The sequence below is a fragment of the Saimiri boliviensis genome, chromosome 3 (assembly GCF_048565385.1).
Source record: "Saimiri boliviensis isolate mSaiBol1 chromosome 3, mSaiBol1.pri, whole genome shotgun sequence".
NCBI classification, from domain to species: Eukaryota; Metazoa; Chordata; class Mammalia; order Primates; family Cebidae; genus Saimiri; species Saimiri boliviensis.
This window is the reverse complement of record NC_133451.1, coordinates 28,436,768-28,463,694: the sequence shown is the minus strand read 5'-3', so window position 1 is coordinate 28,463,694 and position 26,927 is coordinate 28,436,768. Positions and strand designations below refer to the sequence as shown.

The window sequence follows — 26,927 nt, the reverse complement described above, 5'->3', positions numbered from 1 at the left end:
GAGAAAAGGAAGTAGGTGATTATTACAGTGTTCATAGGAGTAGAAGAGTAGGCAACAAGGTATTAAATATAAAATGTTAAGAGACTTGGTTTTAAAAGATGTGAATACTATAAATAATAAATAAATTGACTAAATTAAGTATAATAAAGTATTTTCTTAAAAACAGCAAAGCAGAATGGTGTCAGACAATGCATACAGAGATAATTTTTCCTTCATTTGGAAAAATGTTACCAAAATATAATTAAAATAACTCTTGGAAAATTATAAAGTGGTATAATCTGATAACTTTATATATTATTTTGAATTCTTAGTTGGAAACAAAAGATCAATTTTTGCTTGTTTAAACAGAAGAAGAATTTTTAAGGCCCATTAAGTAGATTGTATTATCTTCAGGAAAGTCAAAGTTATTATACCAGATCAAGAAAAATGTAATCAGAATCATAACCAAATCACCCAATCAGTAAGCCAACTCACAAATTCATGCCACCTCGTATAGGCACAGGCACCAAAGCTCATGTTACAGAACCTGGAGGGTTAGATTTCAATGATAAAACATTTTCCATTGATACCTCTGGGAAACTGATAATTCTTAACCAGACGTTACCTCAAGTACCAAAAACAGTCAAAAAAGTAGCTAATTTATAGCAATGCCCTCTTTCTCATTAGACTCATAAAAGTATCTCTGATTGTCAGAACCTGGATTACATGCTTGTATCATAGGTACAAAGAAAGCTAAAATGTTGAATTTTATTTCCCACCTTGAGAATGTGATATTCATATGGGAATTTCTTCAGATAAAAGGAGAATATGTAAAAGATGCTACAACATAGTGAGGGAATGTGTTCTCTTTCCGGGTCCATGAGAGGGCATAGCTTTAAGGGCAAGAATTTCCCCTGCGCCGTGCCGCCCTCCCATCCCTCTCCATCAGGGAGATTCAACCTTTAGGTTTGAATTTCCCGGGTGTGGGAAAAAACTAAAAGTCAATCACTCCAGCGGAAGTTCTAAGGAACTCCTTTCATTGGCCCAGGGTGTTGGAGAAGGTGGGAGTTTCTTCCAGAATAAAAGTTTGTCCTCCTTAACCTGCGCCGGATTTTCCAGCTTTCTGGAATCCCCTCCCACAGGGTGGGAGCTCTCTCCAGGACTTTCCCCTTTGGAATCCCCTTCCACAGTCTTCCTGGAAGCTTTCTCTTCTCCTTTCCTTCTCTTTTCTCTACCTAAATAAATCACCTTTCTGCAACAGTTTTTTTGGTGCGATATTCACTTTGCGAGCATACGGTGCAGCTAAAGCGGCTCCACTGCTTATTCTTTAAGAGATTGGAGGCCAAGAACCCACAATGATGACCGGCATCCAAGAAAAAAACCCAGTTACAATAGAAAAAATGCAAACTGCAAATAGGTTAGAGGCAGAAAATTGATTTATATGAAGAAGAAAATATTTAAATTGGTTCTTGAAAAATCGAGAAGATTGGAACATATAGATCCAGAAGGAGAAATAACTCTGGGTAGATACCAACTTCACCACACATTATATATGAATTTAGCTTTACTTTAATTTGTCCTTTTATGTATTTAATTGATTGGTTGATTGATTGATTGATTGATTCCCAATAGTATTCCAGACATTGTTGTAGGGGAAAGAAATAAAACAGTAAATATCCACTATAAGGGAGCTTAGAAATTATATATTAACAAATAAATATGTGATAAAAACAAAAGATAAGTTCTATTTTTAAAATTGAGCTCTAAAATGGAAAGAGAGGGAGAAGTAGGGGTGTCCACATTGTCATTAACGGTGGACAAAAATTTTGTAAGAACTCTTCTTCTGCAGAATAAGTAGACTCTGGATAGCATTCACAGTTTGAGATAATAGTCTTACAAGATCTAAAGAAGGTCTACATATAATTTTACACAATGAAAAAGAAAGATTTATATGCGGAATTGAAACAGTGGCTCCTAGGAAGTGGATATCTGAAATAATCAATGATCATGCCCCTGCAGCAGTTTGCCAGCAATGGTATTACAATCCATATAATGAAACTTAGTTAGGTCTGGTTTGTATGTAAGGCATGTTCATTAATCGTAGGTTCAATCCAGCGAGGATCCTCAAGGAGGAATAATGTGATTCCTATAACAGTGGGGCCCTTAGCAACTCAAAAGTAGTACATGCAAGTTTTCTCTGGAAGAAGATTTTCCCATTTAGATCTGTGAGTCTCCCAAAGAGAAGGATAAAGTTCTCAATTCACTTTCAAAGGATATTAAAAATCCTTTCACATTCAAAGTTCATTTAAAGCAGATGAGAAAAACAAATCAATGTAAGGAGCAATCATCAAAAATTTAAACCTGAAAATATTAGAATAATTAGATATGGAATACCAAATTACTCTGAATAAAATATCTGAAAAAAATTTTATGACACATGGAGAAATGTTCAAATTTCAAAATATTATGATAAATGAGCAGATAAAAAAGATTTTTAATAAAAAATGCATTATGAATCTTTTTTTTAATCAATAGGAAATACAGAATATTAGAGACAGCCAAAAATTAATTAACTGGAAGTTATTACCAAACAATTAATCTATACTGAAGCACAGGAAAATATAAAGTTGAAAATATAAAGATGTTATTGAGAGGTATTCAGGAGAGATTGAATTGAATTGCCATCCAATGGAAGTTTCAGGAGGAAAGACAATAGCTACGCATTTGGCAAAATTTATGACAAATGTGAATCTATAAAATAAAAAAGCAAAATGTGTCAAAAAAGATAGCAATAAATAAACACATGGCTAGGTTAATGATAGTTAAAGTGTAGAGTAATAGAGACAGACGTAAGTGCTTAAAAGAAGCTAAAAAAGTTTTCTTTAAACGTCACATACAAAGAATGGATTTTAACCTGACCACAGACGTTTTGGCACAGACGTTTTGGCAGTAACAATGGAAAACATATGCCGTGGAATCATATTCTCAAGGTTTGAGAGAAAGTGACTCACAGCCCAGAGTTATTTATACAACAAATCACAAAAGAAGGTGAAGTAAACAAAAATATGTTGATGAAAAAATAGCTTATTTGTAATGTGGCTTACAGTCAAGATAACTGGAAGTAAAACAATCACAAAATGTGAACTTAAGAAGAAAGCCATTGAGCACAAATAGCATAAGGTACAAAAAGAATGGTAAACAAAATAAAAAGTATTAATTAAATGCAAATATCCACTGTCAGTAGCAATAGTAATTATTATTATCTAATTTATAAATTTAAAAAGAAATAACTAAAAATATTGAGAAAATAACATGTATGTTGAAAAGAGGAAATCATAAAGTGTTTTGGCAAACCTTATACTGTTCATAGGAATGGTTAAAATGTTATTTGAATTATTCATGTAAATGTATATGGTGAGCTTTTAAAAGTAACTTCCTGTAGAGTAAAGATTGGCAAACATTTTCTGTAAATGTTTAGCCTTTGACACTCAGATCTCTCTCTCAGCTACTCAACTATGCCATTGTAACTTGAAAGCGGACAGAGACAATATGTAAGCAAACAGACATGGTTATGCATCAATAAAACTTGACTTACAAAAGAGGTGTTAAGCCACATCTGCCTGCCTAGAAAATAGATTTTGTATCTCTGCTCTAGAATATAAAATAGAAAAACCAGTAGACAGAGAATAAACAAGAAAGCATCGAATAAGAAAATAAAAATTATAACAGTAATAAGAGCTCCATCAATGCAAAAGATGGCATGAACATTAAAAAACACAAGCCCAGAAATGTAGGACTAATGGACATTATAAAGTCAGTTGGTAAAAGTAAGCCAATGTATTAATAAACCAAATTGAAACTTCTTAGTTAAAATATAGGTAACCGAAAGTAGGAGGCAGAAAAACAGCTATTTCCAGGAAGCATTTCTAAAGGACATACTAGGAAATGTTGAAAGTAGATAATGGCATGAGGTTTCAGGGATGAGGATGATTAGCATGGTGCTTGCCGTTTTATATAAGGTTTGGGACTTTCGAGTTAACGCTGGAAGGGTTAAGACATGTGAGAATCTTAGGAAGGCATGATTGTACTTTGAAATGTGAGAAAGACATGAGATTTGGGTAGCTGGAAGCAGAATAATATAGCTTGGATGTTTTTTCTTTCCAAATCTTAGGTTGAAATGTAATTTCCAATGTTGGAGGTGGGGCCTCATGTCAGGTAAACTGATCATGGGAGAGGATCCTTCACGAATGTTTTAACATCACCCAGTTGGTGACAAGTGGGTTCTCTTTCAGTTTGTTCATGCAAAATCTGTTTATTTAAGAGTCAGGGACCTCCCTGTGCTGTTTATCGTGCTCCTCCTCTTACCCTGTGACATGCTGGCCCCCTGTTGTCTTCTGCCATAACTGTAAGCTTCCTGAGGCCTCACCAGAAGTAATTGCCAGAGTCATGCTTCCTGTAAAGTCTGAAGAACCATGAGCCAATTAAAAATTAAATTAAATTAAATCTCTGTTTTTTTTTTTTTTTTTTTTTTTTGAAATTACTCGGCTTCAGATATTTATTTATAGCAAAGCAAGAATGGCCTAATATGCTAGGCCTGAGTAGATACCACTTTATAGTCTCAGTTTCTCCTTGGAGTCTACCCAAAAGCACCAGCAACTGCCTTTGAAGATGATTTTAATGATGCTCAGATCTAAAGTGCCTTTCATTGATATCTTGCCATCATTAAGCTGCTTAGCTTATGCCATGCTTAGTCCCTTGGTTTCAAGGAGCTTGATGCTTGGGATTGACATTCAGAGTCCACTGAAAGAGAGTTTCTCCTGCCACGTGGTCACTATTTCCTTAATAATAATAGTGAGGATCTTGAGAATCTTCTCCATGGGACCTTGCTCATCTGTGACTTCTAGGACAGCTCATAATTGTACTTCTCCATGAAGTACAAACTATTATTATGCTCCAATACAATAACTTGAACATCCTTAAAGCTGCCAATGGGTGCCTCATTTGTGGCTTTAGAAGTACTCATATGGTTAGTTGTTGATGTAGAGATCCTTCTTTTGGGCTCAGATATTCTTCTCTGAGAGTGACAGCAGACTCAGCCCTGTCAGCTTGTCAGCTTACCACGCCAGCATTACTGCTGAAGAGAGCTGTGCATGATCTTCTCCTGTGTAGGAGTCATAACCACACACTGGCATTGTCCCTGGATACCAATTAACACATCTTGCTTACTCATTTGGGTAGCCCCTGGCACAAGCAATGCCCAGCAGTGTGGGGTAGCTCTTTTTGGAGATACATGGTGCCACCTGTGAGTAGTTGTGTAGCCAGCAGTTTCCGAGCCTGGAGATGAGGCCCTTCTTGAGTGCCTGGAATGACAAGACTTTCTGTCCAGAGTACGGAACTCTGTAAACTATCACAGACTCCTCTGCTGAAAGCAGGTCTCATATATCTATGAATCTTTCAATCTGTTCTTCAATGCATCCTCCACTGTTATCCAAGAACTCATGGTCATTATGTCTGGTGCTACCTGCACCTCCAGTGAATCCATGGATACCTCCAGCAGGTCTTTCTTCGGGTCATCATAGATGCTCATTTTTTGCCCTGTTGCCATTAGTCACATATTTTTTTTTAATCACAGCAGGATGCATATCTACATACATGAGCTATTCTTTAGCATAGTTAGTCCCACTGTAGCTGCAGTAGATATAATCGTTGACCCTGGAAATGATTTCAAGCAGCTCAGTCACTGGCACCAGGTGCAGGCTCCCAAAACAAACTATGTTCACACTCCTTGATCATAGTGATGACATACATAATAGCTCTCAAACGAAGGGCCTATTTAACATCATGTTGCCATTGTGGTTGGCAATTTGGTAGTTGTAAAAAGGCAAAAGTAAAATAAATGACGGACACATAAATACATGTTTCTCTTCTAGAAAGAGGTAAATACATATATTCTTTCATTCTCTTAGTAATAGTTTGTAATGATCAATTTTTATGTGCCAACTTGATTGGGCTAAGAGATATCCAAATTACTGGTAAAGCTGTTTCTGAATGCATCTGTGAGGACATTTTTATAAGTAATTAGCATTTAAATAAGTACACTATGTACAGTGTGTTATTGAGTACACTTTCAATAATATGGATGGGCATCTTCCAATTCACTGAGGGCCCACATAGAAAGAAAAAGGCAGAGGGGGGATGAGTTAGTCCTCTCTGCTAGAGCTGGGCAGTCTGCTTCTCCTGCCCTTGGCCATTGGAGTTTCTGGCTCTTGGGTCTTTCGACTGGGATTTAGGCCATTGGCACGCCTGGTCCTCAGGGCCTTAGGTTTGCATTGGAATTGTACCATAAGCTTTCCTGGGCCTCAGGCTTGCATACAACAGATAGTGGGATTTTTCAGCCTACATAACCAAATATTTCAATTCTTCGTAATAAATCTCTTTCAAAACATCTATATGTGTATATATGCATGTATGTATTTATCTTTCTGGCTATCTAATCTATCCCATTGAAGATACATTACAAGAAAGTATTTTGGGTTCTTAGCTAACTATCCTGATAAAGGCAAAATACTGAAACAACATAAAACAACAAAAAAATTCTCCTTTTATAATTAGAAATACATTCTTTATCTTGTTTTCAAGATATTGTGTTTGTTCTAGTGTGGGACCAAACATACTTTGAATTTGAACGTCTGTATGAAAAGACCTGACAAAGATATAAAGAAGACAAAACAACCAGAAAAAAATCTTTTAGTGATATAACACTTTTTATTAAAGTTTACCAAAGTAATAAATTTCCCGCAATCTCAAAAGGCACTGAAGGTTAGTTTTATTTTTTAACTGCATTTTCTTCATGACAAAAGTATTTATAATTTATAGCACTGATTTAATTTTGAAAATGGAAACTGACTTATGTGAAATTTTATGCAGCAAAGGGAGGTGGATTTTTAAGCTAAAAAATACGTATCACAAAGATGAGAAAAATAAAACATTCTACACTTTTAAAGTTTTACAGAAAAGCAGAATCAATTATAATCTAAGTAAGTAATATTTTTGTTGTAGAATCCCAGAAAGTAATCTAATCTAAGTAATATTTTTTGTTGTAGAATCCCAAAAAATAATCTCCACAATCCAACAAACGAAAGAGAGCAGTTCTCACGTTCTTATAAAAATGGAAAAATTTAGGATGATAAGGGATACATAAATTAGAGTACTAAAAAGTGTGTCTTATTAACAAGTTCCTAAGGGAGTTCATGGCTTAGTCATCTGAAGAGTTCTTTTTATATAAACCAACATACTTCATTTTTGAGATACAGAATTCTTCTTTATATTTATATAACCAAATAAGGAAAACTATTATTTCATGTAAGTGAAAGTTCTAGGAATAGATTTGTGATTCTATATAGGGCTGGATATAGCTGCATAAAGGATTTCATCAAGATTAACTGTTTCTGTTTCTTTGTGTGGGTGTGTCTCTCTCTCTGTCTCTATCTATCTCTTTGTCTCCCTCCTTCTCTTTCTCTCTCTGTCTCTACCCCAACCCCTACTTCTAGGTTCTTTAAATTGGCTTGATTTTCGAGCATTCTCTCACTCTTTTTTCTTTCTTTTTTTTTAATTGCATTTTATGTTTTGGGGTACATGTGAAGAACATACACGATTGCTGCATAGGTACCCGCATGGCAGTGTGATTTGGTGCCTTCCTCCCCATCACCTATAGCTGACATTTTCCCCATGCTATCTCTCTCAACCTCTCAACCCACTCCCCCATCCCTCGCCTATTTCTCCCCAACAGACCCCAGTGTGTAGTGCTCCCCTTCCTGTGTCCATGTGTTCTCATTGTTCAACACCTGCCTATGAGTGAGAATATGCGGTGTTTGACTTTCTGCTCTTGTGTCAGTTTGCTGAGAATGATGGTTTCCAGGTTCATCCAGGTCCCTACAAAGGACACGAACTCATCATTTTTGATGGCTGCATAATATTCCATGGTGTATATGTACCACATTTTCCCTGTCCAGTCTATCATTGATGGGCATTTGGGTTGGTTCCAGGTCTTTGCTATTGTAAACAGTGCTGCTATGAACATTCTTGTGCATGTGTCCTTATAGTAGAATGATTTATAATCCTTTGGATATATACCCAGAAATGGCATTGCTGGGTCAAATGGAATTTCTATTTCTAGGTCCTTAAGGAATAGCCACACTGTCTTCACTCTTTATTGTGACATTGGCTGGCAATATCTACCTCCAACAAGCTTACCATATCTAGGATTCAAAGAGCTCTAGTGAATATCCGGGGTTGTCTCTTTGGACCACCCAGGATCAGTTGTCTAGTCTTAAATTAATTGTGTAGGATATGAAACACAAATTGTGCTGGCTGGCATCTTGCATCATCCCCTAGAACCACAAGTGTGGTATCAGTCTATTTTATAACACACAAGCCTAGAATTTGGGGAGGTGTTCCCCAGATAAAACAAAATTGCATGATGTTGCCAAAAATAAAGGAATGAGTATTTGGAGAGAAAACAAAACAAAAAAAGCATAAAAAATGATTGCTAACTATACTTCCACTGCCTCTAGACTATTTCAAACTGGAAAATATTTCTTAGTTTTTACACAAAGTAAGTATACTGATTGTAATCTAGTCTTTCTTTGGCAATGTGTGTGTATGAGTGTGTGTGTATGTATTGTGTGTGTGTGCATGTATGAGTTCCTGTCATCCTAGATCTTTCTGGAGACATTTAGTAATTGAAAAAGTTAATTAAAATTATGACATTTTAAGGGTTAATAAAATTGTCCTCTGGGAAAAATGAGTGGGAATAAATGAAGTCCTATTTAGGTTTATCCTCAACTCAGACTCCTTATGCTTGAAGTCATTAGTGTGATTAGAGTTTTAGGTAGCCTGTATAAACCAGTAGCCTAGCAAAGTACATTATAAAAAATTTGAAAAATAGAAGGTTCAAGAATGGGGCAACGTAATAATACAAAGCAATCTGAAAGCAATGTTTGACAATTAATATATACCATTTGCTCTCTGTAATTTTATTTTCATAGTTTCTTTGGAAATTATATTTTTCAAAATAGTTTCTTTAAAAAATGCCCTCATAATATTTCAACCACACACATTCAAAGGGTGTTCATAGGATATTGGTCTCAATACACCAAATAAAACATATGCGTATTAGTCTTGTCCACATCATTCCTATCTGTGTTATTAAAGAGTTGAACTGTAATTTGAATTTATAAAACTAATGTTGCTTCTTTGGGACTTCAATATGTTTATTATCTGAAATACATAACCTCATTTTTCTAATCACACAAAAAAGGGTGTTCTCTGTTGTCTGCTTTCCTTAAGGATAGTAGTAGATGTGTGGATAAAGTTGCAAATGAAGAACACAGACAGGAAAGTAAAGATATGTATTTTTTATCTACCAAAAAAGCATTCATATTCTTAGCATCCTCTGATTTTCTATTTAAAATTAATCTCCCTTTCACACCTCAAAATGTCAGCACTGTCTGTTTTAAGAGCTGATGCTACACTTTAAAAAATATTTATTTTATTGTTGTTTTTTAGCTCTTTATAAGAAAGAGAATGTAGAAAACATTATTTTGATACATACTTCTTGTCTTTATATTTCTGGCATTTGATATGTAATATAAAATAAAAATTGTCTAAGTTTAAATTATTTTAATGATTAACACTTATTCCTTTTTTTAACACAGAAAAACATCTCTTTTTACTCAAATCAGCTACATTGTCCTTAAGTCTTCAAATATCTCCTACAGACTTATCAGACATTGGGGAAAATAAAAAGGTATTCTCAATGAAAACTAAAGACTCGCTAGAGTGAGACTAACCTATGAAATATTCAGCAAAGTAAAACTATGTTCTAAGTCTACCTGCTCAGAAATCATCTCTTCAAACTTAGAAGTCTTCAGAAGAAAATTTACTATATATAACTGTTGGTGAAATGAAACTTTTGACAAATTAAATTTAACAGAGTTTAATGGAGCAAAGAACAATTCACTAATCAAATAGCACTCAGAACTGGGGTAGGTTCAGACCAACTCTACATTCCATGGCTGCCAAATTTTCAGATAATATTTATGGACACTAAAAGAACAGTGACATAAGGAAAATGGAAGTGAGGTACTGAAACAGCTGGATTTGTTGTTACTGTTCAGTGTTTGACTTATTTGAACACATTTTAAACAGTTGTCTACCTGTGATTGTCCAAAACTCTGTGATTGTTAAAAGAGTAGTGTATAGTCTGTTTCCACATCCAATTAGGTCATTGTACCTGCAAAAACTTTTAGGCAAAAATTAAAGTATGTAAGAAGGCCTCTTTAGTCTAAACATAACTTAACATTATAAAAAGCCAATATAAAAATGATAAACTCAAGACTTTCAGTGGGTCCAAATTCATTATGAAATATATATTAAAAAACAGAACACAAAACATTAATGATGTCACATATGAATTACTTCAACAAAATTTGTTGGGAACAATGACATGTATTTCTATACCAGTTAGAGGTGATTACCAACATAAGGAATGTTAGCTAAGATTGGAAGCACTCAAATCAGGAATTCACATTCTAAAGGTGTTTCATTTATATTTGAAAAACTCATCAGGAATTTATACTCCAAAAGTTATAGAAAATGGCCTATATAACTTCATCAAACTCTGCATAGAGGAATCAGTACTTAGTCGGAGTAATCGTAAACATAATTTTTTGTGAGTGAAGTAAATTCAGTAAAGTAGTTGCTTAGAATATCCATATGGATCCTGATATTCTTATAAAAGACAACGTAAGAGTTCAGCAGACCCTACAGTTTGGAATGTATGAAATTAATCTCTAGGTCAAGATTCCTGGTTTGTCTTGTGTCTACCATTCTCTAGGTATTAGCATAGGATTCTGTTGTTTGATTCCAATAGATACTGGCTTGACCTGCCATCATAAGTTGGTTCTGCCTGACTCAAACTGACCGATTCTTTATAAGATACTTGTCATAATGTCTGAGGACAGAGGAGGGCAGTTTAGGAAATCAGATTATGTGATGGATTATTGCTTCTTTTCTAGACGTTGTACTTCTTTTCTTCTCTCATATATGTATTGGTATCAATGTAAGCTTACTCCCATTTATGCCTATTGCCTTGTTAAGAGGAGACATAATCCCATTTATATCTAATTGTAGGAAGTAATGATATTTACCACAGAACCAGAGACTTGTTTGAAGCACGACTTTTTTTTTAGATATTCACAATAATACTATTTGTAGATTTGAGAATTTGAAAGTTATCGATATTGAAAATATTAGGTAAGTACTTTGTTTATATCATCTCATTGAATCTTTGTGAAATATAAAATTCAGTAAGAAGTATTATCTTGTGAAAGACAAAATATACCAGAAAATGGAGACAATTATATCCAGGCAACTATAAGAAAAATATTTATTAATGAGGAGGAAATAGTAATGTGTGGTTTTATAGAGTCAGGTAAACAAAGGAGGCATTCTGAGTTCTTATGAACTTCATTAGGGAGAAAGGAAAAGCATCTTCTCTGAGTCTTTGGGGAAAGGTAGAAGTGGGTTTTACCTCAGAGTATTCAAGTTGACCGAAACAGCTTCATATTCCCCCCAGAATAACATTTTTTAACAGATATCTCCTTGAATATATGCCACTGATATTTATTTCTTATTTATTGTAGAAAACTAATAGTTGTGGATTCTTTTTCTGTGCCTTTGACATTAAGTCTTCTTATAGCTTCTTGCCCATTTACAATGCAGGCATGTCTTTCTTAAGGACTTGGAAACCAGCCCTTAGAACTGCAATTGTCAAGAAAAGTAGAGTCCCTCTCTGTGTCAATTAAGGAACGAAAGTGTCCTTATCACATTGATCAACCTTCCCTCTAATGTCCTCTAGTACTTTTTCACGAGCTTACCCTGGAACTTAAAATCTCTCCTCTTTTGTTTCACTGAAGTCGAGTTCAGTCTCTCTCCCCTATTGCAACAGTCTTTTATAAAGTCTTCCTTTACTGATTATCTTGCTATGGTGTAATTTTTCTCTGACCAGAGCAGAGATACTCCTTTAGAAAATAAATGGTGAGTGGGATATTTTAAATGTTCGATTTGTTGCTTTCCTAGGAGCACATGATTCAGGTGAAATTCATCTTTATCTGCCAAACTTGGCAGAGAAGTATGAAATAGAAAACAATCCAGGCTTATGAAAGGAGAAATCTACTTGAAAGGATTATATTAATAGAGGGAAATATACTATTGTAACACAGAGAAAATACCTGCAGTAAAATCTGAAAGTTAGACAGAAAGGAACTTTTATTTTATACAGAAGAGGAATAAGGCTAGAAATAACTGGATATAAGAAAGGAGAATAAATAGGATAAATGGGTGAGTAAACTTTGAGGTCAGTCTATTCTAGCAAGATGCCATTTAAGAGGAATTGCATTCTCACATAGGCTTAGGATAGACCAAAGTTCAGAGCCTGGTGGAAGGAGAGAATTTATCTCAAAGATTGATGAACAAAGCATTTCAATTTGATTGAGCAATGGGAAACAATAGTTCAACTAATAAATATAAGGCTGTGTCTGGCCTTGTTATAGGTAAACAGATGGAGCATCAAAGTCATTCTGTGCACGTGTCCTTGTAGTAGAATGATTTATAATCCTTTGGATATATACCCAGTAATGGGATTGCTGGGTCAAATGGGATTTCTATTTTTAGGTCCTTGAGGAATCCACGTGCACACAAATGTTCATTGCAGCACTGTTTACAATAGCAAAGACCTGGAACCAACCCAAATGCCCAACGATGATAGACTGGATAGGGAAAATGTGGTACATATACACCATGGAATATTACGCAGCCATCAAAAACGATGAGTTCACGTCCTTTGTAGGGACATGGATGAACCTGGAAACCATCATTCTCAGCAAACTGACACAAGAGCAGAAAATCAAACACCGTATATTCTCACTCATAGGTGGGTGTTGAACAATGAGAACACATGGACACAGGGAGGGGAGCACTACACACTGGGGTCCGTTGGGGGGAAATGGGGGAGGGGCGGGGGGTGGGGAGGTGGGAAGAGATAGCATGGGGAGAAATGACAGATATAGGCGAGGGGACGGAAGGCAACAAACCACACTGCCAAGTGTGTACCTATGCAACAATCTTGCATGTTCATCACATGTACCCCAAAACCTAAAATGCAATAAAAAAAATAAAATAAAGTCATTCTGGAACACAAAAAGTATGTGGAGGTGGTAATTCTTAATTATTGCTACTATTTAGGATCACAGGGCACCACTAATGTCCAATATCATTAAAAAAACTTAGGTTCATATTTGCTTAAAATCCTGTCAAAGGCTTACAGTTATTAAAAGAAGTTGTAATGTGAACCCTAAGCACTATTCTCTATGAATTCTTAAACTTTAAGAGCAATCAGGCAAGAAAAAGAAATAAAGTGTATTCAATTAGGAAAGGAAGAAGTCAAATTGTCTCTATTTGCAGATGAAATGATTATATATTTAGAAGACCCCATTGTCTCAGCCCCAAATCTCCTTAAACTGAAACTGATAAGCAACGTCAGCAAAGTCTCAGGATACAAAATCAATATGCAGAAATCACAAGCATTCCTATACATCAATAACAGACTTAAAGAGAGCCAAATCAAGAACAAACTGCCATTCACAATTGCTACAACGATAATAAAATACCTAGGAATTCTACTAACAAAGGATGTAAAAGACCTCTTCAAGGAGAACTGCAAACCACTGCTCAAGGAAATAAAAGATGACACAAACAGATGGAAAAACATTCCATGCTCATGGTTAGGAAGAATCAATATTGTGAAAATGGCCATACTGCCCAAAGTAATTTACAGATTCAAGGCTGTCCCCATCAAGCTACCTATGGCTCTCTTCACAGAACTGGAAAAATCCACCTTAAACTTCATGTGTAACCAAAAGAGAGCCTGCATAGCTAAGTCAGTTGTAAGCAAAAAGAACAAAGCTGGAGGAATCACACTACCTGACTTCAAACTATACTACAAGGCTACAGTTATCAAAACAGCATGGTAATGGTACCAAAACAGAGATATAGACCAATGCAACGAAACAGAGGCCTTAGAGGCAATGTCACATATCAACAACCATCTGATCTTTGACAAACCTGACAAAAACAAGCAATGGGGAAAGGATCCCCTGTTTAATAAATGATATTGGGAAAATTGGCTAGCTATGTGCAGAAAGCAGAAACTGGACCCCTCTCTGACTCCTAAAATTAACTCCAAATTAACACTAAAATTAACTCCAGATGGATTAAGGACTTAAATATAAGACCCAACACCATAAAAATCCTAGAAGAAAACCTAGGCAGAACCATTCAGGACATAGGCATAGGCAAGGGCTTCATGACTGAAACACCAAAAGAATTGGCAACAAAATCAAAAATACACAAATGGGATGTAATTAAACTCCAGATCTTCTGCACAGCAAAAGAAACAATCAGTAGAGTGAACCTGCAACCAACAGAATGGGAAAAAATTTTTGCAATCTACCCATCTGACAAAGGGCTAATATCCAGAATATACGAAGAACTAAAATATATTTACAAGAAAAAAACAAACAAACCCATTCAAAAATGGGTGAAGGATATGAAAAGACATTTTTCAAAAGAAGACATATATGAAGCCAAAAAACCTATGAAAAAATGCTCATCATCACTGTTCATTAGAGAAATACATATCAAAACCACACTGAGATACCATCTCCTGCCAGTTAGAATGGTGATTATTAAAAGATCTGGAGACAACAGATGCTGGAGAGGATGTGGAGAAATAGGAACATTCTACACTGTTGGTGGGAGAGTAAATTACCTCAACCATTGTGGAAGATAGTGTGGCGATTCCTCAAGGAACTAGAAATAGAAATTCCATTTGACCCAGCAATTCCATTACTGGGTATATATCCGAAGGAACATATATTGTTCTATTGTTAAGACACATGCACACGTATGTTCATTGTGACACTATTTACAATAGCAAAGACCTGGAACTAACCCAAATGCCCATCAATGATAGACTGGACAAGGAAAATGTGGCACATATACAACATGGAATACTATGTAGTCATAAAAAAGATGAGTTTGTGTCCTTTATAGGGAAATGGATGAATCTAGAAACCATCATTCTCAGCAAACTGACACAAGAGCAGAAAATCAAACACCGCATGTTCTCACTCATAGGTGGGTGATGAACAATGAGAACACATGGACACAGGGAGGGGAGCATCACACACTGAGATCTGTTGTTTGGGACTAGGGGAGGGACAGTGTGGGGTAGGGAGTTGGGAAGGAATAACATATATAGAAATACCAGATACAGGTGACGGGGATGGAGGCAGCAAACCACATTGCCATGTATGTACCTATGCAACAATCCTGCATGTTCTGCACATGTACCCCAGAACCTAAAGTGCAATAAAATATATGTATAATAAATAAATAAAATAAAAAGAAAGGTTTGAAGGAATTTTCATGGTTGCATGAACAGACAGTTTGAAATAAACCGTGGAAAGAGCCAAAATAACTAGATTTTGGAGGATTAGATACAATCTATGAAACAGAGCAGCGCTACATTCAGAAAGAGGTTATTTCTCATATTTGAATGTTCATAAACCTTTTAAGACATATCACTTTTACTTTTGTATTATAACTGTATTCGTGTCCTACTCCTTCTTGCAGCATTCCAACTCTTTAAACATATGAACTTTGTCAAGTTTATTATCATATGTCAACATGGATTGTGTGGCACATGTATAAAAGCATTTGAAAGATCTTAACAGTCAAAGGGAAGTTAACAAGTCCATTATTACCAGTTCTTGAAATTTACAATTTCTAAATGCTATTGCCTTATGGAAATCTACCTATATATTTTGAAAGAGAGTATACACTCATTACTTTAAGACCCCTAGCATATTTTTATTTCTTAGGACTTATCAATGTTTGCAACCTGTAACACTTTAATGTGCTTATTTTCTAAACTATTTTTGGAGTTGTTAAAAGACAGAGACGATATCTTTTAAAGTGAATATTTGTCAATGCAAAGCCCTTATTACATTCAAAACTTCAACAGACTTCAGCACCAGTGGTTAATTTTTCTTTTTGTCTGAAGTCAGACACCTTTGTTCTTGCCCAGAGACAATGCAAAATCTTCAAAATTCTCAATGTGCCTACACAAATTTGTCTACCTCTTTCTTTGATAATTACCATCTCTACTTTATTGAGAACACTGAAGCTATCTAATATCATCTTCTCCAATTTTACCTATTTTTTAAATCTTTTAGAAATATCGAATTTACAATTACACTCTATGCTCTCATAAATTTCTTCATTCCTATTATCCTTAAAAGGGAAATAAAAAATAATGAATGCTCTGGTTATCTATCTCCAATCCATATATAATCAAACCAGTCTCTCTTTCCATCAATAATTTCTTGAATGTAAGTGAATGAGGAAATGAGTGAGGGAATATAGAAAGAGAAGAGAAGAACACGAGTACCAGAACATATCAACATTTAAAGCCTAAAAGAGAAGAAAAAGCCTTTTTTTTGGTAAAATGGTTATAATTGCAACAGAAATGCAGATATGAAAAAAACAAGAGAAACAGAGAAAGTAATGATTACAACAATAATGACTGTCATTCACTAAGCACTTCAAGTCAGAACATCAGGCAGGCATTATGTTGAATACTTAACACAGGTACCACCTGGCCATTAACAATATAATTCACAAACATGGGCCACCGTTTTTAACTACAACTGTGGGAAACAGAGAAGAATAATAGGTTGCTTTTGCTCTCCAGAGACCGTAAAAATTTCAGAAATAAACCTAATAGAGAAACAAATATAAACTTAATTCATTCATTGCTGCATTTCATTGAGGCAGATTGAAATTTCTATCAAATATTAGAGAATGAAGTATCCAGCATTTAGTGATTCCAAGAGAAATGAGACAAGGGATCATAAAAGTTAATGTGATTTAACACAGTTAATTATAGAGGAAATTCTAAGAAAATGTAAAACGTGAACATGAAAATAAAAGTTGGAATGATCAGGATCTACCATCTTTGAGTTGGGTGTCATAGTTCCTGCAAGATGACAGATGTGGTTGAAAAGTGATAAATAAATATGTATAGTTTGGTTGTGCCCAGAATGAAAATGCTAAAAATATCCATAACATTTGCTCTTTTTGGAGGTCAGACAAAACTTAAGACTTGTGAGTTTGTGTTTAGTCACAGAAGAACTAATTTATCTCAATTAGAAATTATGCCAAAATATGAATCATAGATTTTCAATAAAATATGATTAGGAAATAAAAATTGGAAAGAATGCATAATGTATACATATTTTTCAATTTATCACCAGAACGAACATCGAATATATTTCTTATTTAAGATATCAGAATCTGATGCCTTTATTACTTACCAGATGAGCACACTACATTTTTCATAAAATATAACCTAATTATAAAGAATCTGAAGTTTTGGAACAAAATGGTAACTGCATACACCAATATGGAATTGCATTACATGTCATATAAAAAGGTATTTGTCTTTGATATTCCCAACTTATATGACAATTTTAAAAACTAGCAACAAAAATTGTTTTCAAACTTCTTTAGTTGTATTTACCTACACTTATTATAAAGGAGCATAAAATTATTGACTATGACTAATATTTTTAACAGTGAAAATAATTAATTTTAAAGAACCAAACATAAACAAGGTATCTAAAAATTTAATGTTAAAAATATGCTTACATTTAAATTATGTATAATTTTTTCAAATAATTAAAAAGTATTTCTATAAACTAACCAACTTACCCAAAATTGGACTTGTAAAGCTGGAAAATATTAAGAGAATATATTATTGTCTTCTCAAAATTATTGCTTTTAATGAAATGGATTGTGAAGCTGATAATATTAATTTTAGTGCAGTTCACTGTATACTTTATATAACTTGAATATACTATTTGTTTAAGAGGAAACCACATTTTTTTGGGTGACAGAGAGAAGGTATGGAGTACAAATGCAGACAAGTCTATTTTATGTAAATATTAAGTACTATTTTTGTGTAATAAACTTACAGGTTTAATAATAATATATAGAATTTCATTACATAAACTGAATTAAAGAAAGCTATTTAAATTGACCAGTACAATACATCTAGAAGGTATAAAAACTATGTAATATTACAATCTCTGTGCTACACTGCTTCCTTAATGTAGCATTTTAAAAACAGCCATATTAGCAAATTGCTCATTGAAAATTATATAAAAGAGTTCATTTTTAGTCTTTCAGAGGGACCATTTCTATACACTTTAATGCATACTGCTTGGAGTCACAAATCTAGGCTCTACATATAATACTGAATTATGTCAGTGACTTCAAGATGTCATTAGAGCTATTTTTTTTTCTATTTTTTGTCAATAAAGATAAATACCTTGTATTTCAGAGTCTTCTTTTTTATATGGTGTTTCATATTTCCTAGCAGCTATCACCTTCAAACCCCACGACACATTCCCTAGATTTGCTTAAGTTTACATTAATTCTTTGTCAACCGGAAGTATGCAACATCACTGAAATTCTACAATACAATTCGAAACTCTGTTACCTTCTAGGTTTTTTCTCATCCTCAGGCAAAATGTTGATTGTCTTTGTTATTTACAATGAAAGAGAAAGAGTTGAAGGAGTTAAAGGGATGCTATGATTTAAGACTTGGCTTCAAATTAAGCCAAGGGATTTTGTGGGTGGATCCATTTGGGAGCCTTCATAATTAGAAATTGGGAGTAAAGATTTTTCTCTAGAAGTTTATAACAGACAAAAACATGAAATGACAGTAGTTATTTATCATTGACTGACTACACAGGAGAATTTGCACAATGCCTGCAACTACAGTCTATAGAAAATTTCTTTCTTCAACTTCGTAGAGCTAAGTGTTTACAAACATTTTATAAACCAAAAGATGAGACCTATTTTCATTATGATTTCTCCACTCAGCATTTTTTTTCACATAAGGCCATTCAATCTGACATATGTCAGAGGCAATTAGCAGTCGCTGCTAACAGAATACCTGCCCTACTTAGCAGGCATTTCTTGTTCCTCATTAACCAAATTATGTTCAGGTCATACATCATATCTCTGACAATAATGCCCCTTTCATGCTTAATTGGTTAAATAAATGTGTAATTATGGAAATATGCTAAGACACTACTGTAAATTCTTATAACCATGACATTTGCCTGATATAGGTTGGGATGTTATTTGATCTACTGTAAGATATAAAACACTAAAACCTAATGTAGCATTTGTTCAATGTCAATGAAGAGCCTTCCAGATGTTAATAACATTTTCTATAAAATGTTAGAAAATTCAGTCAATTTTGTTCTGAATATTTTATTAAATGAAGACATAATATCTTTGTTAAAAATATTATCACTAACAACAAGCACAGAAAAATAAGTTTTCACTAAGTGGGGAGATTAAAAATTTGACATATGGCAATTAGTAGAATGTATATCTTACTGTGGGATATTTGCAGCAATGTCTCCATTCTCAGAAGATTTCAGATTATAGCAAATGTTGAATCATTGAAAATTATGTTAGACAAAAAGGAAAGATATTAACAATTTTCTTAAAATTCTCTCCAACTTTTTTCTTTCCAATTAGCACCTTTCTGATGAGTGTTAACAAAATGAGGCTTTGACATAAATTTTCAAAAAAGTTTCTAAACCTCTCTAAGAGTAAAATAAATGACATATGGCAAAATGTTCACATGGTAAACATTTAAATGTATTAGTTTTTAATGTAAAGTACTTTTTGAATATTAGGTATCAGTTATGCTACATAACAGATACATCATTAATGACAAAAATTGGTTGGGTTTATCTAAATACCTGATAGAAGCCTGAACATGCATTGTCTGGAACTTGTATAAAGTTCTATTACCAAAGACATACATATTCTCTTTCATTTTCCATCATTCTAGATAGGGGTAGGAAAACTTAAGAAACTAGATAGAAATATTTTAATAAATCCAAGACATATAGTCTCCATTATAACCACTCAACTCTTCTTTTGACACAAAACATCAGCTCTCCTTTACAGCACAAAAGTAGGCTTAGGCAATATGGAAAAATGTATTTATGACTGCAAACCCATGCAAATAAAACTCTATACAAAAACAGGTGATTAACTGGATTTATCATGTGCTGTAGTTTACCAAGCCTTGTATTAGAGTGTACCTTCAAGTTCAACTTATGATCTAAGATGGCTGTTCTAGCTCTAGACAACATGTAGATAACAGAACTAAAAAAGAAAAACACAATAAAATAGAAGGATACCTGGGTTTTCTTCTCAGTTAAATTAGCTCCCTTTAAGTTTATTTTCTAGCAAATCATACCCACATTTTTAATTACATCTTTGCATAATGAAGAATGTGGCCTATCTTCATCCTGATTGCTAAGAAGTAACCAGTAAATATTTGAAATAGAGAAATTGGCTTGTCTTTGCCCCTGGTTTCTGGGAACTTATCTCTAAATCTTTGGAATTTTTCAAAGTGGCAAGAAGTGTGGTCCCCTGGGACCAAATCTGATAGTTTATGTTAACAAGATGTCTCAGGGAGAGTCCCTCATCGTTTATGCTATCAAGATGATGCCAATGAGGGTTGTCCATCAGAGAAAGATCAATCATGTGATTAGAGGGTTGAGGCTTTGATTCATATGATATCATCCCAAACTCCCAGGAGGAAAGAGGACTGGAAATGCAATTCACTTACATGGACAATATTTAGATCAATAAGGCCTAAACAATGAAACCCCAATAAAAACTCTGGACACCAGTGCATGGGTGAGTGTCTCTGGTTGGCAGTAGTCTGCATAATGTCACTCATTTTATTGAATCTTTTGTAATAAAATGTTAACCATAAGTTTAGTTCTGACCTGAGTTTTATGAGTCATTCTACCAATTTTTTGAACCTGAGAGGACATTGAAAACCTCCAAGTTTTTTTCACAAGCTGGGCCCCTAAATTATTGTCTAGTATCTGAAGTAAGATGAGGAAAATACTGTGGAGAACTATGCTCCTAGCTTCTGAGGCTTGGTCCAACTCTCAGCAGTTTTTGACAGAAGTCACTGCAATCTCATTTACCAAAACTTAGTCACTGGGCTAAATTCAGATTCAAATAAAACTTTTAAATTCAGGCTTGCCATACAATCACTAGATAAATGTTGCCTAAATGTCAGTAGTTATTAGCTAAATATTCTGGACTCAAATTTGAAATTGTTGGCCACCTTCTTACAAAAGACTAACAGAACCAATGCCATCATGGTTTATTTTTGGGTTTGCTTTAGTTACCACAGGAAGAGCAAGACTACACGGTTATCCTAAGACTCCTGGTATTTAACTCTCTTCATAAGTCAGATGAAAAAATAGGAAATGGCTTATATTTCTATAACTATGCCTAAAAATCTGCTTCTGTCTATATCTGCTTTCAACAGTCTTTTCTATTAAAAACAAGAAGTGTTTTCCCTATTTAAAAAAAATATATTATCTTCTTAGTTTCTGGATCTCATTCCTTGTAAATTGCCAGAGACTTTGCTTTACAAATGTGTGTATTCTCTCTATCATAATAATAATCTTCTGGCATGCAAATATCCCTTCTTATCTTTTATTAGACAAAATAAAGCGAAATGCAAACCTGAATTTTAAGCTTCCACCTTTCTTCAATTATTGCCCCATTTTCTGACCCGCTTCGTAGTATAACTTTTATCAAATTTGTTTGGATGTGATGCTTGTGTTTCTGTCTTCCTACTTTTTATGTAGATTTCATTTCTACCAATCTATTCTTGTAATATTGTGTAAAGTGATATTGTGCCAAAAGCATACACATTACACATGTCTCTTTTTTTGAGATGGAGTCTTATTCTGTTACCTAGGCTGGTATGCAGTGGCACAATTATGGCTCACTGCAGCCTCATACTCCTGGACTCTAGCAATTATGCCTCAGTCTCCTTAGTAGCTGGGACTACAGGCATGTGCCACAATGCTTGGGTAATTTTTGAAATTTTTTATAGAGAAGGTATCTTGCTATGTTGCCCAGGCTGGCATTGAACTGTGTACTCAAGCAACTCTCCTGCCTTGACCTGCAAAAGTGTTGGGATTACTGGTATCAGCCACCATGCCCAGCCTATACATGTCTTCTTTTCCTCTAATTTCACTGATTTTTCATCTTAGTTTCCATTACCATTGTCCCTTTCTAATCTTCTTAATCTATGGATGCAAGAGAAACTCCAACAATTCATTCTTAACGTTTTTGATTATCTCCATACATATATTTTTACTAGAAAGTTTTTACCAAACCTTTCTTTTAATACAACACCAGTAGAGATGATCAACACATTTCAGCTACAACGCTAACATTTCTTCTGAACTTTAGCCTCATTTTAAGTGACCTATTTGCCTCCTTCATTTATATATCTAAGAGGCCCCTCGGAAAGTGGGCGAGGCCAAGGGGAAAGTCCCCAAGAAACCAGATGAGGCCAAGGAGGAGCCTCCCAAGGCAGGCAAGGTGAACAAGGCAGCCAAGAGGCCAGCAGAGGCGCAGAAGTTTCCTCTCAAGCCAGGCGCAGCCACAGAAAAAGCTCGCAAGCAAGGCAGCAAGGCACAGCCAGGCGAGGCTCAGAAGGTGCCCCCCAAGCCAGACAAGGCCACGCGGGCCCCTTCTAGTGCCAGCGGGTTCAGCAGGAAGGCAGAGGCCAAAGGCAGCAGGAGGAGCCAAGGAGATGCTGAGGCCTGCAGGAAAACCAAAGCTGGGAGTAAGAGTTCAAGACCCACGGTCAGCAAGGTCAAGAATGGTGCTGCTTCCCCAACCAAAAAGAAGTTGGTAGCCAAGGCCCAGGCCCCTAGAGGGGCAGCTGCCCCCAGGGCTGGGCAGGGGCTGAATGCCAAGGGTGCTTCTGCTAAGGCCAGTGGGTCCAAGGTGGTGCCTGCACACCTGTCCAGGAAGACAGAGGCCCCTAAGGGCTCGAGAAAGGCTGGGCTGCCCATCAACATCAAGTCCTCATCATCCAAAGTGTCCAGCCAGAGGGCTGAAGCTTAGGGCCGGAGGCAAGGGTGGAGAGACACCTAGCCTCTGTCCTAGTTTTTATTGTTTAACAAACCCCTGCTCTATTTATTTCATTGTAAGCTATTTACCAATAAAGACTTGTGTTTCTTTTCCCCCCTGCAAAAAAAAAAAAAAAAAAAAAAAAAAAAAAAAAAAAAAAGAGAGATATCTCAATCTAGTTTAGCAGAATGTACAAAAACAGAGTTTGGAATAGCCCTGCAACCAAACCTTTTCCACTCCTGTGTTCATCTCAGGATTATCAGAATCGTTTTCATTTCCTGTTGAAATAATGTATAAAATACTGAATATTTTCATTTATCTCCATCTTGACTACTCCCACTTTAATCCAAGCTACTTTTGTCTCTTGCATGTGTCATAATATAAACTCCTCTTTCATCTATTCAATCCTATTATCTATTCTTTACAATTTGTCTTTTTAAGTTAAATCATATCAAACTACTTGTTTGATTAAAACCCACTAATAGTTCTTCCAATTGCAGTTAGTATAAATCAACGTTCTTTTTTATGTCAGAGACAGGCCGGTATATCAGGTTCATGCTTACATTTTCCTATCTTTTCATTTTCTTTTGACTCACCATATTCAAGTCACAATAGCTTTTCTATTATCTATACATGTCAAACCATTTCTGTCTCAAAGCCTTTGCAGTTGACAGTTTCTATGTGAAATATTCTTCAGATTATTCGTGCCTGGATCCTTATCACCAACTCTGTCTCAGTTCAAATGTTAGAACCTCTCAGAGGCCTACCCTGCCCATTAATTTATTTAAAGTGGCAGGACCTTCCCCAATTATTTTGTAACGAATCATCTTGTTGCTTTTTCTCCTTAGTAGTTGTCACTAAATGTATTTATTTTACTTTTTTCCTCTGCTAGAATATACAAATATATACAAATACATAGTTTCTCAGAGTGTATATAAATAATATAAACATAATACTCTATCTAGAAGATATACTATATATATATATATATATATATATATATATATATATATGCAGATTCTGATTCTGGTAGGTCTATGGTTGAACCTGAAAATGTGTATTTCTAACAGTCTTCCAGATAGATTACATTAGTTGAGGACTTTGATGTCTCCTTTTAATTTTGTATATATTCTCTTAGAAGGTCATCATACTTTATCAATCAGGGTTTAGTTGCTGAACTGAGTATAACTGGGTTAAGCAGTGGGTCAAAATTGCCTTGCAGACTCACTTTCCTAATCATACAAGCCTATTTAAGCTTCCAGGAATGACTTCCAGAAGCTCACCTCACAGGCACACTCCAAAGCAGTGTCTTGTACTACAGGATCATTATGTTATCTGTGGACAGTGGAACAAGTCACCACTCCAAAGTTGCTGTCTTGGCATGATCTAAAAAATGGGAAAATCTCAATATAACTTCTGAAAATACCGCTACATTCAATTTCTGGTAATGGGTGGCTCATGCCACCTTGCTTCTCTGCTTCTTGGATTCTTTTTCAAATCAAGCCCTACACAGTTACATAAAAATAATATTTAAACTCCCACTTGCAAGGAAGTCATATAATTTAGCTTTTAGTTTTATAAGTTACACAATACTAAAAGACAAAGCGGGAGATCAAAATGGGTAAGAGAGTTAATCCAACTTATTTGCCCCAAATAGCCCTTGAGGTAGTGCTATTTGTGCCTCAGCAGCCTAATATAGTTTTCACTGAACTATGTTTCATGATTTTAATTTGCTTTGCCTTTATTTTTTCACTTTGGTTTACATATGACTCAAGTGAGAATAAAGATGGGTCTCAGAAGGAAAAAAATAATAATTAAATGTAAAACAGAATGCCCACTCTGAGCACACCCCTTCCCACTAACAATCTAAGTTTGGTATTTCAGTCTTAGAGTGAATTACATCGTAGGAGGATTCCTCATTCTGTATGCAAATATCCATCTAGCTACCCAAATCCACAAGTTTGTCAACACAAATTTAAATAATGCTGCTGTAATGAGTTACGTAAATTGCATAATATAGGACTAATCTCCACAAGACTCCCCTCATGTTAGACAGCATCTGAAAGTTTTGGGTTTCCCCAAGGCCACCCTACTTTATACCAGCTGATCATGAAATCGGACTTGTTCCTGCAGCTACCCTCAAATTCAATAATTTACTAGAACAACTCAAGGAATGCAGAAAAGCCTATACATACAATAGCAGGTTTTGTTATTTTTTAATAACAGGAAGACACAATTTTATGCCAGTGAAAAAAAGAGACATATAGGGTGAAGTCTGGAAAGTAAACTAAAAAGGGATCTATGTCCTCAGGGACAATTATCCCCTTGTCATCTTTTTGTGACTCTGGCTGCCCAATGGGTTCTTCCTGTGCACTGCACAGACAAAATCAGCTCACCAAGACCATGGCATTGCAGTAAGGAAAGAGTTTATTTGACGTGAGGCTGGCCGCGCCTTTCAAGACATGGAGGTATAACTCAAGTCAATCTCCTCAAAGGCTCAAAAGTTAGGGGATTTTCCAAGATAGTTCGGTGGACAGGGGCTTAGAGTAGGGAGCATGCTGACTGGTTGTGTTGGAGAAGAAATCATAGGTAATCAAAGCTGTGCTTTTATGCTAAGTCAGTTCGTGAGTGGGGGGCTACAAGGCTGATTAGTGGGTCCAGATGGGGTTATTCAGTGGTCAGAAATGCAAGCACTTTGGCTCACCCTTGTAATCCCAACACTTTCGGAGGCCGAGGCAGGCAGATCACATGGCCAGGAGTTTGAGACCAGATGGCCAATGTGGTGAATCCCCATCTCTAATAAAAATACAAAAATTAGCCAGGTGTGGTGGCGCTGCTTGCTGTCCCAGCTAATCAGTAGACTGAGGCAGAAGAATCTCTTGAACCTGGGAGGCGGAGCTTGCAGTGAGCAGAGATCACCTCACTGCACTCCAACCTGGCGACAGATGAGACTCCGTCTCCAAAAAAACCCAAAAAAAGCAAAAACCTGAAAAACACCTCAAAAGGCCAATCATAGGTTCTCCGATAGCAACGTTATCTGCAAGAGTAAATTGAGAATGTTACAAATCTTATGACCTCTCAAATTATGGCTGGTAATTATTTAGAATTTAAGCCACTTCTAACTTGGTAGTATTTAATTAGTTTTACAAGAAGAGTTTAGTTTTGGGGAAGGGCTATTATCATTTAAACTACAAACCAAATTTCTCCCAAAGTTAGTTTGGCCCAAGTCCAGGCATGAGCAAAGACAGCCAGTCTGTGTGAGAAGAAGCAAGACGGAGTCAGTCATGTCAGGCTTCTCTTACTGTCATATTTTTGCAAAGGTGGTTTCATGACAATATGCATGGAGTACTGCCAAACCGGGAAGCTCATTTGAACTTTCATCTTCTTAGCTTTTATTGGAACTTCATTAGACAGGCACAGTTGATTGTATTATTATCTACATGGGTGACCAGCATCCCAACCCTTGAATCACATGGTCGGTTTTACCTTGAAATTTGCTAAGAGAGTAGTTTTCAAGTGTTCTTATGACAAAAAAAGTTACTATGTGAGGTGATGGGCATGTTAATGTACACGTACATTAAAACATTACTTTGTGAACCTCAGATAGGTATAATATTTATTTGTCAGTGTAACTTGAAAAAAAGTTGGAAAAGAAAATGATTAGGTGTGGCTGACGATGGTTCTTTGCTTGGTCAAACTTTAGTCAGGCTCCTGAAACTTCATCCTCATCTTGTACTTCCTTGTAAGATCCAGTTTTAACTGGATCAACAAAC

At 35.4% G+C, this 26,927-nt stretch overlaps 1 protein-coding gene across 1 annotated transcript in view; it reads left to right on the top strand.

Annotated features, from left to right (window-relative positions):
• The window catches only part of LOC101048843 (histone H1.8-like), a 48,832-nt gene extending 25,684 nt beyond the window's left edge, over positions 1-23,148 (top strand). Inside the window, exon 2 of the mRNA XM_074395655.1 lies at positions 22,532-23,148. Within this exon, the coding sequence (XP_074251756.1) occupies positions 22,532-23,148 (617 nt within the window). The remainder of the gene's footprint in view (positions 1-22,531) is intronic.
• Positions 23,149-26,927: the final 3,779 nt, after the last annotated feature.